Below are 15182 nucleotides of genomic sequence, written 5' to 3' on the forward strand. Positions count from 1 at the left end.
TCCTCGTCTTCCTCGACCTGCACCGCCCTCGTCCTCGACTTGTACTGCCGCCCCGCGCGCTTTCAGCAGGAGCAAGGTTACGATGCAACCTTCTGGCGCCTTCACCTACGGCCAGGGCAGCGTCGCTGTCGAGTACAGCTGTGCCGGTACGTGCTTTGCCCCTCGCACTCATCAATACACGGCTGACTCGGTCTGCTATGCCCGACAGACTGCGCAGCGACCAACGAGATCAAGGCTCGCGAGCCCATCCGATGCCGCGAGTGCGGCTGCCGTGTCATGTACAAGAAGCGTATCAAGCGCAGTGCGTCTCTTCGTCTCCCGGCTGGAGTCCCGCAAAGGACGTCCTGTGTGCTCGGTGCTGACCTGGATCTCTCGTTCTCCTCTCGCGCTCGCCCCACAGTGGTGCGCCAACTTCCGCTCCCGCAACTTCACCTCGTCGAATGTCAAGCTGACTCGCATCGTTCTCGCCCGACAGGTCCAGTTCGAGGCACGGTAGATGCGCAAGCATCCCGCCAACGGTACTCCTACACCCTCTACTTTCGCTTCGCCGACCCTACGCGGCTCTAGCTCGCTGCTGCCGACTGAAGCAGCACCCTTCGCATCGTCTCCCTCGCCGCGGACATGTCCATTTCCGCGGCCGAGCCATGTTGTAACACAAGCTTTCGTTACCGGTCTGTGCCGAGACGCTCGCCGATCGCTGGTCGGGCGCGAGAGTTGGCGCTCACTTCCCGTGCTCCCCGACACTCTGCTCCGCGCAGGAATCGGATGCTTGCTAGCAACGTCAAGCGCGCGGTCAATGCACGACTACGTGCGCGCTCTGTTTTGACCGTGGAAGGAAGGGCGAGGAAGGAGCGGAGGCTGGCGGCACTGCGCGGAAGTGCGCCACGAAAGGCCACGTTATGTGCGGCTCGTGCCCATTCGACTGCAGCGAGCGAGATCCGGACGATAGCGCGTCGAGGGGATCGTCGTCCGTAGCAGCGGATGAGCGTGGAGCGGAAGGAGCCAGGTTGCAGCAGGAACGAGGACACGGGAAGCCACACGACGTCCCGACAAAGAAGTCAAACAACAATTGCACATACGGGAATCCGACAGAGAGCACTACCAAGGAATCTCGTTGCCCGTCGTGGCGTCCCAGAACTTACCGCCCGTCTTCTCGAGGGAAGCGTTGTCGACGAGGTCGGCGATGAACTTGGCGCTCTGCTCCGGGCTGATGAGCATGTCAGGCGGGAACTCGAAGCCCGCGTCGCTATCCGCTCCGCTGGCTGTGGCGTGGAGGCCCATGTCGGAAGTGACGACGCCCGGGTGCAACACGTAGGCGTTGATGCGGTCGTTCTGGCCGTGATAGAGCGAAATCCGCTTGACGGCGTAGTTGACCGCCGCCTTGGAGATCCCGTATGCATCACTCTCGAAGGGGAAGCCAAGAGCGATTGATCCGAGGGCGGACGAGACGACGGCGAATTGCGGAGCCGACGACTTGCGAAGGAGATGGTAGAGCGCCTGGAAAAGGAGGATAGGGCCGACGGCGTTGACGTCGAAGCTCTGGGTGAGATTCTGGTGGGTGGTCTTCAAGATCGAGTCGAAGTCGGTTTGGACGCCTAAGTGAGAGATAGGATGCAGGGTCGGCGGAAGTCAACGGCACAAAGCGAGGACAGGACGAACCGGCGTTGGCGATCACCACGTCGACCTTGCCCGCCTTCTCTCCGATCACTTGGGCGAGCGACTTGGTGTCCTCCTCGTTCGCGCTCTCGTACTTGACGACTTCGACTCGGCCCGTCTCCTTCGCCAGTGCATTTAGTGCTTCAGCCTTGGCGGGCTGGCGAGCAGTAGCGAAGACGAGAGCGTTCTCGCGATGGGCGAGGACAGTGGCGATGCTGAGGCCGATACCGCGATTGGCACCAGTGACTAGGGGCGGAAAAGAAGGCTACTCAGCCAGTGGCTCGGATTTGAGCAGAGATGCGAACGCACCGAGGTAAACGGTCGCGGTAGACCCGGGCATTCTGCTGACGAGTGTGAAAGCTCAAAAGAAGTGGACGAAGTCGAGATCGGGAGGAGAGAGCAAGAAGCGGCGGATGAGGATGGAGGAGAAACGGAAACCAGCGGGATGCGGCGTCTTTATAGCGGTACGAGTGCTCTGTCAGCTTGTCAGCTGTTGCTCAGCAGCGAGTGCGTACGTAAGCGCAGGACCCGGAGCGGGCGTCGGAGCGACGATCCTCGGACGGTGAGTAAGCGATGCAGGAAAGCCCGTGCCCGACTCATCGCTGGGCTCGCCTTGCTGGGTGAATAGGGCATGCCCACCTGTGTGACAAGAGCGGCCGCCCAATTTACACGGCGGTCGGCGTGCTGCTCTCGCCCTTTCCGGAAGGCGAAGCCGGTCTCTGAGAGCTGGGCGCTCTCATGGCGTTGATGTTGGCATCATTTCGCTGAGCGACTCGGTGGCCTCATTCCTTGCCGCCTTGCTACACGTCCGACCGCCTGCGAAAGACAGCAGAGCGTGAGGTTGGGCTCGACTTGACCGTCGCCGGCTGCTCCGCCGGCACCGCCCTTGACCTTGCTGCTCATCTCCAGCTCGACGCCCGGCCGATCCACCCGCCCCACGAAGACGCTCCGCATCACCGTCTCGCAAGCCTGCGGACGCCTTTCGCCGCGGTGCGCTTTGGGGATGCAGGCTGCTGCGTCGCGGGGCTTCGCTCTGCGCGGGCCGGCGCTCCCCACCGCCGCTCACGCGGTACGGGCAGCCGCTTCGAAAGGAGCAGTGGCTGGCCACGCTGCTCCTGGCGCAGTGCAGCTGCTCGGTAGTGCGCTTCAGAGCGTGCAAGGTGCGGCAGAGTCTCATCAGCTTGAAGTCCGGGGTTCCGGGTCAGAGCAGCGTACGGCGTCGAGCCATTCAAGCGCCGTTGTAGCACCGTCGCTGGCTTGCTGAGGCCCGAAGGGTTCCTCCGGACCCCTTTCGCGTCAACCCAGCCGTCCTCCGCTGACTCTGTTCGCGGCTTGTATCGCAGTTCCGCCCGCACAGCGACGCTCGACTGTGCCGGCCCGACGGGCACCGCCGGCGCACTCTCCCGACCCTTCGCTGTGGATCTCAGCCGCAGGCGTGGTTGCAGCGCTCGTCGCCACGACGGTCGTCTCTTCGCCCCTCCTCCAACAGGACACAGATCCCGACGCTCTCTCGCCTACGCAGCCTGCCCGCCCTAGCTTCTCGTCGACCGCCTCACAGCGGTCCGCCATGTCGCATTGCGCCAGCACCGATGGCTGCACCGTCACGAGTGGTGACGAGCTCTTCGAGGACGCAAACGAGGGCATCGATGCCACTTGGAGCAGCACGCTCAGAAGCCCGGCTTCGGGCGCGTCGACGAGCCCGCGCTCGAGTCGCTCGAGCTTGAAGCTGAATGTGCGCGGGTCGCGGCACGGCTCGTCCGCTGGTGAGGCCGGCCTGCCGACCATTCCAGACGCGGACGGAGGCGGCATGGCCGTGGCGGTGAGGGAGTCCCTGCGGCGGCTCCCGTCCTTGCCAGAGCTGCTGGTCGAGTACGGCTATGCGCGCGGGAGCCCGGACCACGATTGCGCGACGGACGAGACGTTGCGGTCCGGCCCGGGGAACGGGTTCGAGGAGGAAGAGGAGGAGGTCCTGACCGACGAGAACTGCCGCGGCAAGAGCATCGTCAAACCGCGCTTTAGTCGCATGTGGAGCGACGATACGGCCACGAAGGCTTCGAGGAGGAGGTCCTCGCACCTTTCGTCGGAGGCGGACTCGCTCGATGTGCAGCTCCTGCATCTCGACGGCGACAGTGCGGATGGCTCGCTTTACAGCCCGCCGATTCGCTTGCCTTCGATCTACCACCTCGCCGAAGTCTCGCGATCGCCTATCTCGTCTTCGTCGCTCGATGCACTGCCGCGCAGTAGCGCCAGCCTCGCCCCGACTCCTGCCCTCTCTTCGGCGCTTTCCGTCTCGCCGAGCCTGTCCATTCCTTGCACGCCGAGCGTCTTCGGCTCTGATGGCTCCGTCGACGCGTTCGTCGCTTCGCCAACCTCGTCCAGCTTTACCTCGATCAATTCAGTCGCCCACGGCCCGCAGTCAGCGCCTTCCCCCCAGACGTCCTTCTCGCCGAAACTACCGGAGCAGGCGCAGGTGCGGGCTTCGCGCAGGGCGTCCGCCGAGACCACGTCTAGCAACGTATCGGCAAGCAAGTCGACGAAGCGACTCTCCTCACTCTTCACAAACGGCTTCAACTTCGGCCGTAGCCGTACGAGCACATCACTGTCGTCAGATGCAGCCGTTCCGTCGCCCTCAGATCCTCTGTCCTCGGCAAAGCAGCCGCGCCGACCACGGACGTCCGATTCTGCCGGCGTGCGCTCGGCGCCGTCCATTTCTATCTCGACCTTCCCCATTCCGCCTGCAGGCCCTCCCTCGCCTCGTCCTCTCAAATCGAGCTCACCCTCCCCATCTCGTCACAGCTCAGTCCGCCGGCCGACCCGCCGCCCTAACCCTTCTCCTCTGATCCGCTCGCCGATTGCTGGGCGCACCTGGCGCTCGACCTTCTCGCCCGAGACATACCAGCGTCTTTCGCTCGAGTATGGCCCCTCCGAAATGAAGCGTCAAGAAGTCATCTTCGAGCTGTGCGAGACGGAGCGTGGCTTCGTCGATGGCCTTCGCGGCGTTGTCGAGCTCTTCGCCGCGCCGCTCCGCACGCGAGACGGGACGTGGATCAAGGACGTCCCGCCGCCCGTCTCGCGTCTGCTCGAGTGGTTCGATGACATTGTCGAGCTGCACGCCGAGCTATCTGACGCGCTCGACGCGGCGTGCGAGGCGCAGTCGCTCGTCGTCCTCCGGATAGCGGAGGCGTTCGCGCCGTTCGTCCCTCGTCTTGAGACGCACCAGCCCTACCTCGTCCGCTTCGAGGTCGTCTCAGCGCTGATCGACGCGCTCGCGCATGGCGGGAGGGGGCAGAGTCGGAGCGGGTTTGGCGAGTTTGTCAAGGTGCAGAGCGCGCGGCCCGAGTGCGGCGGGCTCAGCTTGGCAAGCTTCTTGCTCAAGCCCGTGCAGAGGCTGATGAAGTACCCGCTCTTCTTTCGCGTGCGTCAATCTTCCGCCTGTTCTGATACTCAGCGCCGACTCGATTGATCCGTTGCACCGACGCAGCAAATGTGCGACCTCACCCCTCTCGGCCACCCCGACCACGCTGCAACGCTCTCCCTCTACCGCAGTACCGACTCAATGATCCTCGCGCTGCAAGAGGTCAAAGCGCGAGAGGACGAGTATGCCTCGCTCAAGGTCCTCGAAGCGCGTCTCCGCGGCGCACCCGACGGTTTTCGCCTCGCGCGGCGCGACCGCCGTCTTGTGCTGCACGGTGCGCTGCGCCAAGTGCACATCAGCGAGCGGGACCGCGCTGTGCTCGAGGTCGATGCGCGCGCGCGAGCTGCCCAGCAGCAGGAGCAGCAGCAGGCGCGCGCGAGACGGCCGGCCCGTCCGTCTCTCCCGCCGCCAGTCACGACGTCTGCGCGACTGTCGACCTACGGGCTCGACAGCGATGCTTCGCGCCCCGTCTCCGAGGTGTCCGATTCGGGCTCAAGTTCGCTCTCCTCAACGGCCGGTTCGCTCGCCTGGACGTCAGACGGCTCGTCCGCGACGAGCGCCGGCGGCGGCGGGAGCAACTGGCCGGCGACGCCCACGTCGCTCAGCGGGACAGCGCCGCCCGCGAGGCCGCCCAAGTCGGCCGCGCGCGCGAGACCGACGTCGATGATCTCGCCGACGCACAGTGCAACGCTCGGCTCGGCGCTCGATGGAACTGCCCGCCCGGCGCGTGGCTCGGGCCGCGCATCTCTCGCTACGCCGCTGGGACTGGCGCGAGACCCGCCCCAGGCAGACGCTGCGCCGCAACCGCAGTCGCTGCTGCCGCAGGTGCTCAAGACGCGCGCGAAGGAGTCGGCCGTGCAGGCGTGGGTATTCGACGACATCATGCTGCTGGCTCAGCCGAGCAAAGCTGCTGAGGAGGCGACGCATCCCGCGCGGCGTCTTCAAGGCGTGGCGCACCAAGCGGGGCCGAAGCTGAGGCGGGCGTCGAGAGGCGCGCAGGACGACAAGGGGGAGAAAATGCGCTTGCTTGAGGGCGTAGGCGTCGCGAAGGTGGTGAGCGTCGAAGATCTCTCGGGCCGGACAGGTGCGTTTGATGCTTTCGAGGCGAAGCCATTCGGAGCTGACCTGGTGCGATCGCAGAGCACGAGACGGTCTTCCGCGTCGACGTTGCGCCTGTGCGAGGCAAGAACGAGCCCATCTCGTCTGCGCACTTGCGCCCGGTCCCACTCTTCTTCACCGTCTCGCCCTCCACTGCTGGCTCGCCTCCTTCCCCTTCCTCACCCACCGCGGAGCGTCTCGCGCTGCACCAGGCGTGGCTCAGCGCCCTCGCCCGTCCACTCCAGCATCAAGCGGCGCAGCAGGCGCTGCTCGACTCGCCTGTGTCCCCCGCGCCGCCGTTCCTCGACGGCAAGAACACGCCCATCACGCGCGAAGAGCGGCGCTCGTCCGAGCTCTTTGGCGGCAGCGGCCCTTCAGCGGCGTCGACCGGGAGCAAGGGCGCGCGGGACGAGCGCGCGTGGTGGGCCAAGCGGCTTGCGCTCGTGCAGCGCGAGCTGGAGCGCGCCGCGGGTCCGTCCGCTGTCGACGCGCAAGAGCCGGTCGCGCCCGAACAGCAGCAGCAGCAGCAGTTGCAAGCGGGCGACTGGTCCGCGGGCATCGTCACGCCGCCGCCACCGCCTGCGGCGGGGATGTGGGAGGGGCAGCTTGGCGGACCGCCGGCACCGTACTCGCCGCTTTCGGGCCCGGAGGCGTCGCGCACGGCGCCAGCGCTCGGAAGTATCAATCCCGGGCTCGGGATCGATTCGCTGGCGTTTCGAGTCAAGGACTTCGGGCGGAGGATGAGCAGATGAGGAGGTGGATTTCGATGGTGTGTGCTGGCGGTTGCTGGCTTGCTGTTGCTGCTGCATGCCCCCGGGTTTTCTGTTCGCATCTAGCAGTAGTGCTCTTACTCTCTTACTCGTGACTGTATTGCCTGCGCTGCTCGTGACTGCTGCTATCGAGAGCGGAGAGCCCGCGCGGAACGAGGCGGTGCAGCTGTTCGGCTCGTCGAGACTCGTCGCGTCCCGCTCGCCTGCCCGCGTTCACGGGCCAGCCTTCGAGTCCGACACGCTTGAAAAGGCAGCTACAGGCTCCCACGCAGCTCGTGCACGGTCCACCGCGCACCCTCGCCTGCGTCCGTTCGGCCGCTTCTCCTCACGCAACCCCCGGACGCTCTCCTTCGCACTTCTCCCGCACCCCGGGCGACCTGCGCAGCGATGCAGCCAGGCTACCCGCCCTCGTCGGGCCACGGCCACGGCAACCAGGGCTACAGCGACCCCTTCCAGGACCGCAACTCGCCCGCGCCCCGTCCCGCTCAGACCCCGCACCATCTCCAGCAGCAAGGGCCCTACGGCCTCCAGAGCAACCCTTCGTACGCGACGACGCTCCCCGGCGAGAGCTCGTACTCGCTCGCGGGGACTGGCGGAAAGGACGCGTTCTACGGCGACGAGTCGTACGGCAACCTCGACGACGAGAACGACAAGACGCCCCTCCGCAGCGAGTTCGGCGTCCAGCCGGGAGCGGGCGTCGGTGGTGGGAACTACGACCTCGACCAGCCTCTGTGAGCTGCTCTCTGCGACGTGCTGCCGGGCGTCTCTTGTCGCGTCTGGCCGTTGGACGATCGGGGAGGCTACTGCGCAGCCTCTCTCGGAGGAAGCCGCCGGAACCATACATCCGTGCTGACTCTTGCACAACACCAGGTACCCTGTCGGCGGCTTCTCGCCGCATCCAGCCGGGAGCTACTCGAGCTACCCTCAGAGTGCCTACTCGCGCGCCCAGCAGCAGCAGAGCCTCACGCGCAAGCAAACATCGGCCGAGGTGCGCACACGCGATTCAGAACCGTCCTGTCGCATGAGTGGAGCACTGACGCCATGATGTCGATACACAGGCTTGGAAGCAGCGTCAGAGGCTCGACCCGCGCAGGGCGCAGACCAAGAAGGTCAAGCTCACACAGGGCAACTACATCGTTGAGCATCCCGTACCGACCGCGAGTGCGTCGACGATGATCTCACCCTGGCTAGGCTTGAAGCCTGCACGTCGAGACTGACCCCTTCCGCTTACTCCAGTCCGCAACGCCAACTTGTCGAGCAACCCTCGTGCGTTCCTGCAGTCTGCCTCTTCTCACAGTAACGTACTGACTGTTGTTGGCTCGCTGCAGATGGCGGTCCGACCGAATTTTCGCATCTGCGCTACACGGCGGCGACTTGCGACCCCAACGACTTCACGCCTGAGGTGCGCACTCCCCGCATTGCTTCCACCACGACCGTAGACTGACGTGGAACGATTTTGCAGAACGGCTACAGCCTGCGCGCATCGTCGTACGGGCGCCAGACTGACTTGCTCGTCTGCATTGTGCGTCGGGTGTTTCATCGGGACACACGCTGCCGGATCGGCTGACCGCGTTCGCTTGCTTCGTGTCGTTGATTTATCAATGCAGACTGCCTACAACGAGAACAAGGTCCTCCTCGCGCGCACGCTTCACGGTCTCATGCTCAACATCCGCGACATGTGCAAGGGCAAGTGGTCCGAGTTCCGCTCCAAGGCCGAGCGCGGCGGCGTCGAGGGCGGCAGGCAGGGCGAAGCGTGGAAGCGCATCGTTGTCTGCCTTGTCTTTGACGGAATCGAGCCTGCCGACAAGAACACGCTGGAGTGAGTCGGGCCCTCGGACGCCGCTGGCCACTGCATGTGAGCGGAGATTGATACGGCTCGTGGTTCTGTTGCCTGCTCTTCGCAGCGTACTTGCGACGATCGGCGTTTACCAGGACGGCATCATGCAGAAGTCGGTCGACGGCAAGGAGACGGTCGGTTCGTCAACTTGGATCCTTCGCCTTACTGCGCCCACAGACTGACTGAGAGGCGGCTCGCCTACAGCCCACTTGTTTGAGTACACGTCGCAGCTCTCGGTCTCGCCCAAGCCGGCGCTCGTCGAGCCGCACCCGGGCGACCCGAACAACCTCGTCCCCGTACAAATGATCTTCTGCCTCAAGCAGAAGAACGCCAAGAAGATCAACTCGCACCGCTGGCTATTCAACGCCATCGGCCGCCACCTCAAGCCCGACGTGTGCTGCCTCCTCGACGCCGGTACCAAGCCGGGCAAGCGCAGCATCTACTACCTCTGGGAGGCGTTCCACCACGACCCGCATCTCGGCGGCGCGGCAGGCGAGATCCACGTGCGTCTCCAGTGCAGCTGGTAGGCAAATGCGGGGTGAGCTGACGATGTTCGTCCTGGCAGGCCATGCTCGGCAAGGGTGGTCGCAAGCTTCTCAAGTAGGTCCCGCCCGTCTTTCTCGCTTGACCGAAACGATGCTGACTGGTCGGGCGCACAGTCCGCTCGTCGCGGCCCAGAACTTTGAGTACAAGATGTCCAGTGCGTCGAGACGCCTGGTCACCCTCTGCCTTTTCTCCACCGCTGACGCCTACAACCCTTCAGACGTTCTCGACAAGCCCACCGAGTCTGCGTTCGGCTACGTCGCTGTGCTGCCCGGTGCCTTCTCGGCGTACCGCTTCTCGGCTATCCAGGGTCGCCCGCTCAACCAGTACTTCCATGGCGACGGGACGCTGGCCGCGCGCCTCGGCCCGAAAGGCACCGACGGCATGAGTATCTGGACGAAGAGTGCGTTTGTGCGCCTAGGTACCAGAAGGGCGTGCGCTGACGAAACGTGCGCGCGCAGACATGTTCCTTGCCGAGGATCGCATCTTGTGCTTCGAGCTCGTCGCAAAAGCCAACGAGAGGTGGGTGCTCGGCTACGTCAAGCCGGCCAAGGGCGAGACGGACGTGCCCGAGCAGGCAGCCGAGCTCATCGGCCAGCGCAGGCGCTGGCTCAACGGCTCGTTTGCGGCGGGCGTCTACTCGCTCGTACACTTTGGCCGGTACTACAAGTCGAACCACGGCATCATCCGCCTGTTCTTCTTGCACATCCAGGCCATCTACAACACGATCAACCTCATCATGAGCTGGTTCTGTGCGTGCCATTGCCCGCCAGTCTCCTCTTTGCGGCTCTCTCGGCTGACCTGACCCCTGCATATAGCGGTCGCCAACTTCTACCTGACCTTCAGCATCATCATCACGCTCGTCGGCGACTCGCTCGTGCACCCGAACGACATTGCCGGCGGCGACCCCGAGACGATTCGCTGCTGGGCCGGCAGTTTCCTCGAGGACGAGAACAACGAGCGCTGGGACTGGCTCTCGTTCGTCAAGTAAGTCGCACTAGTCCTTCTGTCTGCTTGCCTGTCGTGTCAGGGATGAGACTGATCACGACTCGTTGTAAACTTACAGCTGGCTGCTCAAGGTCATCTGTGTGTTCTACCTGGCCTTTCCCCCTCCCTTCGAGACGCCTTTGCTGACATGGACTCACTCGCAGACCTCGTCTTCCTCGCGCTCCAGGTCATTCTCGCGCTGGGCAACCGTCCCAAGGCCGAGCGCTTTGCCTACACCGCCTCGTTCGCCGTCTTTGCCTTCTTTGCGCTCTACCTCATCGTCTGCACCGTCGTGCTGACCATCAAGGCTTTCTGCGTGAGCTCCCTCTCGCTGACGCTTTGGACAAGACACCGTTACTGACGATGTGCGAATTGCGCTGGACAGCCTATCGGCTCGCTCCTGAGGAACTCGGACTCGTCCTCGATCAGCGTCTTCCTCGGCAGCACGTATGGCCCGATCTTTGCCGGTATCGCCGGTACCTTTGGTGCGTCGCAGTCTCGCGCTGGGCTAATCATGGCGACACCGACTGATGCCAGTGCGCGCGCAGGCGTCTACATCCTCTCGTCGCTCCTCTACCTAGAGCCGTGGCACCTCTTCCACTCGATGCCGCAGTTCCTCCTCATCGCTCCGTCCTTCACAAACATTTTGGTGCGTTGGGTCTGACACGGAACGTCCGTTCGCGCCCTTCTGGCCGTGGCCTGACTTGCTCTTGTTCCCTCTGCCGCACAGAACGTCTACGCGTTCTGCAATCTGCACGACGTGTCGTGGGGGACGAAGGGCTCGGACAAGGTCGAGGCGCTGCCGGCGGCGCAGTCGAAGAAGGACGGCGAGGAGAAGGTCGTCGAGACGCACGAGAAGGTCCAGGAGGGTGCGCCCTTGCCTCTTGCCGCTGCGCGCTGCCTTCGCATCCATACTGATCGCGTCGCAAGCGCGCAGACATCGACATCGGCTTCAAGGCGACCGTCATGCGGGCCGTCGAGCCCTTCGTCGAGGAGGAAGAGGTGGTCACGCCGACGGGCGACGACCGCAACAAGACGTTCCGCACGCGCTTCATCTGCGTCTGGCTCCTCATGAACGCCATCCTCGCCATTGCCATCACGCGCGCCAATGCCAGCGTTAGGACGTACTAGTAAGTCGCGCCGCGGTTCCCCTCCCTCGTTCGCTCGCACAGCAAGCTCTGGTGCCGCTCTCTGCGGCTTCTGACGAGCACGAAGTCATGCTTTGAGACCGCCAAGCTGACCCTGGGGCGCTCGCAGCTTCCAAGCCATCCTCTGGATCACCTTTGGTCTCAGTGTCATCCGCATCCTGGGCATGTTCTGGTGAGTGATTCGTTCGATTCTGCGAGGTCCTCCGGTCCTCGTGACCTCAGTGCGACTCGGGCTGCGAAGTCATCAGCGCCGTCGTACAAGCTTCGGCGAGCTGACGCTGACCGGGACGACCTGCAGGTACCTGTGCGGCGAGTGGATCTTCCGCCTCGCCCGCCTGTGCGCTCGTGGTCGCAGGTAGGCGGGAAAGTGGCGGACGTTGCACGGAGCGGTGAGAGGAGGCAGGTGACGACGGCGAGATGGCGACGAGGAGGAGGAGGACGAGACGACGCGGAACAGACACTTACTTTGCACGCCCTTGCGGCGCGGCTGTGCGGCCGCGCGCACACTTTCACTATCGATCTCCTGTATCGCTGTATGCCCTGCAATCACACTTTGCCTGTCTCAATGAGCGAGGTCGAGTGATCGACGTTGGGATCTCGGCGAGGGGAGGCGCAGGACGCTCTCCGCCTCGCTCCACTCGCATCCGAAAAGCAGCGCGCGAGGCACGATGGCGACAGACTCTTACGCGCACACGCTCACCTGGTACGCCTCTGCGCCCGCGCCCGCGCTTGTGCTCGCCCGCCCGGCGTCATCATCGCTGACCTCCGCCCCGCACTCGCCTCGCTCGCCGTGCACGCGAACTGGACCTGCAGGAAGGGGCACGGCGACACCATCATCGTGCGTCTGCGCTCCTACACGCTCTCCGCGTACGACCGGCGCGCTGACTCGTTTGCCTTGACGCGACGCAGGCGACGGGCTCATTCGACGATGTTTGTCCCGCTTTCCTTTCTTCCGGGGAGCTACCAAGGGCTGCTTCAGCGTTTGTACTGACCTGGCTGTCCCGACGACGCTGCTGCGCTCTAGTGGAAGTGGTGCGTCCGCCTCTTCCCGCCTGGCTCCATATCGCCTCATCCCGTCTTGAGACAAGCTTCGGCTGACTCCTGCGTGCTTCCGTGCTGCAGCTCGCTCCCTCCGCTCACCAAGCAGGCCGACGGCACCTTCTCCGGCCAGATCCGCCTGCCCTACGGAACCAAGGTCCTCTACAAGGTGCGGACAAGCTTCAGTCAGCTGATCTTGCCGCAAGACGACGCGACATTGATCTCGAATGCAACTACGCACACAGTATGTCGTCGACGGCAACTGGCAGGCGAGCCCGAACGACCCGACGGAGACGGACCCGAGCGGCAACGTCAACAACGTCTTCCACGGTGAGTCCCGCTCCCGCTCTCCATTGCGAACGCAAGGCTGACCGTCAACTGCTGCAGTCCCCGAGCTCACCGCCGTCGCTGACAACTCGGCTTCCGGCGCCACTGCCGGTGCCGCTCTCCCCGTTCCCGAGTCGTCCACCACTGTCGCCGGCAACGTCTCGTCGACCGCGCCTGCTACCACCACCGCCAGCTCGACCAACACCACTACCACAACCGGTGCCGACCTGACCACGCAGGCCAAGGACGCGGCAGCGCAGGTGCAGACCAAGGCAGGCGAGGTGGCCTCGCAGGCGCAGGCCAAGGCGCAGGAGATTGCGCCGCAGGTCGGCGGCACGATGCAGGAGATGGCAAAGCAGGCGCAGGAGAAGGCCGGACCCGCTGGTGCGCTCCACTCCTGCTCGACGCCGCGGGACCTGAGCTGACTTTGTTCCCGCGTGCTCAAAGCCGCTTCCATCGGAGCCGCTGTCGTTGCGACGGCTGGTGCCGCAGCTGCGGGCCTCTCGACCCTCACTTCGTCGGCCACCGAGACGGCGAAGGATGTCGGCGCGCAGGCGCAAGACAAGGCGAAGGACCTCTCGACTGTGCCGAGCGAGAAGCCCTCCGCGCCGCAGGACACGCCTGTTGCCGTCCCGAGCAGCGACGCCGGTGCCAAGTCGATCCCGACCATTCCGAGCGCTGCCGCTGTGGACAGCAAGGTGCCCGAGGCTGACAAGGTCGGCTCGACGGCCGTGGCGCCGAAGGCCGACGCTCAGACGGCCGCTGCGCCCAAGTACGACGAGCACACCGCCGTTGTTGCCAGGGACGCGGCACCCGCTGCACCTGCCACGGCTGTCGGCACCGGCTCGGCTGCGGGCCACACGACGAGCGTCAACGCTGGCGATGGCGACGCGGCCGCTGAGACGAAGCACACGCCGGTCGAGGGCTTTGTCGCGCCCAAGGAGAACCCGGAGGACGCGCCCGCGCTCGCCGCCGGCGTCGCCGCCGTCGGTGCCGCCGTCGCCGGTGTCGGCGTGCTGGGCCACAAGCTGAGCGAGGCGGTGCACCCGCACGCGCAGCGCGCGACCGAGACGGGCAACCAGACGCTGCAGGACGCGGCGCACACGGCCGAGCAGTATCTCGACCAGGCGACGCACCGCGCCGAGGAGCTCAAGAAGCAGGCGCAGGAGGAGGCCGGGCGCCGGTACCACGACGCCGAGAAGCTCGCGCACGACGCGTACGAACAGGCGCAGGAGCAGGCGGGCAACGCAAAGACCCGTCTGCTCGGCGCGATCGGCCTCGGCAAGAAGAAGGCAGACGAGACGGCGACGGCGACCAAGGACAAGGCGTCGAAGCGCGGCTCGATGTTCTTCGGCGGCGGCTCGTCCGACGTACCGGACAAGGAGATCACGCCGCTGCCGGCGAGCGAGGCGCCCGAAGGCCCGACCGTCCCCGACCAGGTCGTCACTGCTCTCCCTGCGAGCGAGGCGCCCGTCGCGAGCGACAAGCCTGACCCGCACCCAGCACCGACCAAGGCTGTTGTCCCGACTAGCACCTCCTCGACTTCGGGCGAGGCGCCGAATGTTCCCGCCTCCGAGATTACGCCTCTCCCGCCCTCCGAGGCCCCTGTCGCTAGCGAGGGCAGCAACCGTGTCCCTACCGATCTCAACGCCGTAGTTCCCGCGAAGTCGGCCGCGCAGCCCGGCTCGACCGTCGGCGATGTCGTCAACGACCCGGCAGCAGTGGCTGCGCCGAACCAGACCACGGCCGGCAGCACCGGCGCGGCTGTCTCTTCAACGAAGCCGACTGACCCGACCACCAAGGCGTACGCCGCCACTCCTGCCGCCGTTGCCGCCCCGACCTCGTCTGTCCCTGCGCCTCCGCCCACCGAGCCCCTCCCTACCCCGCCTGCCGCTTCGCCCGCGCTTGCTCCGCCTGTAGCGACTGTCGAGCCGCCCGTCGCTCCGGCAGCTGCCCCCGCACCGTCGTCCGCCGATAAGCCCGCTTCGTTCCCCTCGTCCACCCCCGCACCCTCCGCCCCTTCGACGCCGAGCAAGAAGGAGCAGTACTCGACTGCGCCGACGACGCCCGCGAGCACGATCGGGCGCAAGACGGGCGCGCAGAGCGCGCTCGGTCACGGCGACGCGCCGGCGCCGGGGAGTCCCGGCGGGAGCATCAACAGCGGCACGCGCGAGAAACGCAGGGGCTTCTTCTCGCGCGTCTTCTCGAGCAAGAAGGACAAGTGAGCGCGCGGTTCGGGAATCGGTGCCGCCAAAATGTCATGAACCCCCTCTTTTTCTCTCTCGTGTCTTCTTGCCGCTGGACAGTGTTCCCGTCTGTGTAGAGTCTCCTGTGTCCTTGCCCTTTTCCACTCTTCGTCTCCT

The 15182-nt window shown here is 65.2% G+C and overlaps 5 protein-coding genes across 5 annotated transcripts; 4 read left to right on the forward strand and 1 right to left on the reverse strand.

The window, feature by feature from the left end:
* Nucleotides 1–82: 82 nt before the first annotated feature.
* On the forward strand, nucleotides 83–496 carry RPC10 (DNA-directed RNA polymerase core subunit RPC10; the record flags this gene model as incomplete). Its single annotated transcript, XM_076649832.1, has 3 exons — nucleotides 83–146; nucleotides 209–327; nucleotides 401–496. 3 exons carry the CDS (start codon nucleotides 83–85, stop codon nucleotides 494–496), a joined length of 279 nt encoding a protein of 92 aa, XP_076504647.1.
* Nucleotides 497–1098: 602 nt separating this feature from the next.
* On the reverse strand, nucleotides 1099–1996 carry JCM10292_006292 (SDR family oxidoreductase; the record flags this gene model as incomplete). The annotated part of the gene is made up of 3 exons (XM_076649833.1): nucleotides 1099–1595; nucleotides 1660–1902; nucleotides 1966–1996. 3 exons carry the CDS (start codon nucleotides 1994–1996, stop codon nucleotides 1099–1101), a joined length of 771 nt encoding a protein of 256 aa, XP_076504648.1.
* Nucleotides 1997–3223: 1227 nt separating this feature from the next.
* JCM10292_006293 (uncharacterized protein) lies at nucleotides 3224–6921 on the forward strand (the record flags this gene model as incomplete). Its single annotated transcript, XM_076649834.1, has 3 exons — nucleotides 3224–5071; nucleotides 5138–6155; nucleotides 6212–6921. The coding sequence occupies 3 exons, from the start codon at nucleotides 3224–3226 to the stop codon at nucleotides 6919–6921; spliced, it is 3576 nt and encodes a 1191-aa protein (XP_076504649.1).
* A 405-nt stretch (nucleotides 6922–7326) lies between these two features.
* JCM10292_006294 (uncharacterized protein) lies at nucleotides 7327–11813 on the forward strand (the record flags this gene model as incomplete). Its single annotated transcript, XM_076649835.1, has 22 exons — nucleotides 7327–7670; nucleotides 7810–7927; nucleotides 7998–8100; nucleotides 8176–8205; nucleotides 8268–8341; nucleotides 8402–8461; nucleotides 8547–8758; nucleotides 8844–8914; nucleotides 8981–9279; nucleotides 9342–9376; nucleotides 9436–9476; nucleotides 9540–9722; nucleotides 9781–10071; nucleotides 10138–10306; nucleotides 10386–10405; nucleotides 10471–10622; nucleotides 10692–10791; nucleotides 10855–10955; nucleotides 11037–11175; nucleotides 11244–11436; nucleotides 11564–11626; nucleotides 11753–11813. The coding sequence occupies 22 exons, from the start codon at nucleotides 7327–7329 to the stop codon at nucleotides 11811–11813; spliced, it is 2859 nt and encodes a 952-aa protein (XP_076504650.1).
* A 309-nt stretch (nucleotides 11814–12122) lies between these two features.
* On the forward strand, nucleotides 12123–15044 carry JCM10292_006295 (uncharacterized protein; the record flags this gene model as incomplete). Its single annotated transcript, XM_076649836.1, has 8 exons — nucleotides 12123–12157; nucleotides 12268–12292; nucleotides 12364–12384; nucleotides 12479–12486; nucleotides 12577–12661; nucleotides 12738–12822; nucleotides 12880–13203; nucleotides 13267–15044. 8 exons carry the CDS (start codon nucleotides 12123–12125, stop codon nucleotides 15042–15044), a joined length of 2361 nt encoding a protein of 786 aa, XP_076504651.1.
* Nucleotides 15045–15182: the final 138 nt, after the last annotated feature.

This window comes from Rhodotorula paludigena (assembly GCF_050403205.1).
Source record: "Rhodotorula paludigena JCM10292 DNA, Rt_paludigena_JCM10292v1_ctg28, whole genome shotgun sequence".
NCBI classification, from domain to species: domain Eukaryota; kingdom Fungi; phylum Basidiomycota; class Microbotryomycetes; order Sporidiobolales; family Sporidiobolaceae; genus Rhodotorula; species Rhodotorula paludigena.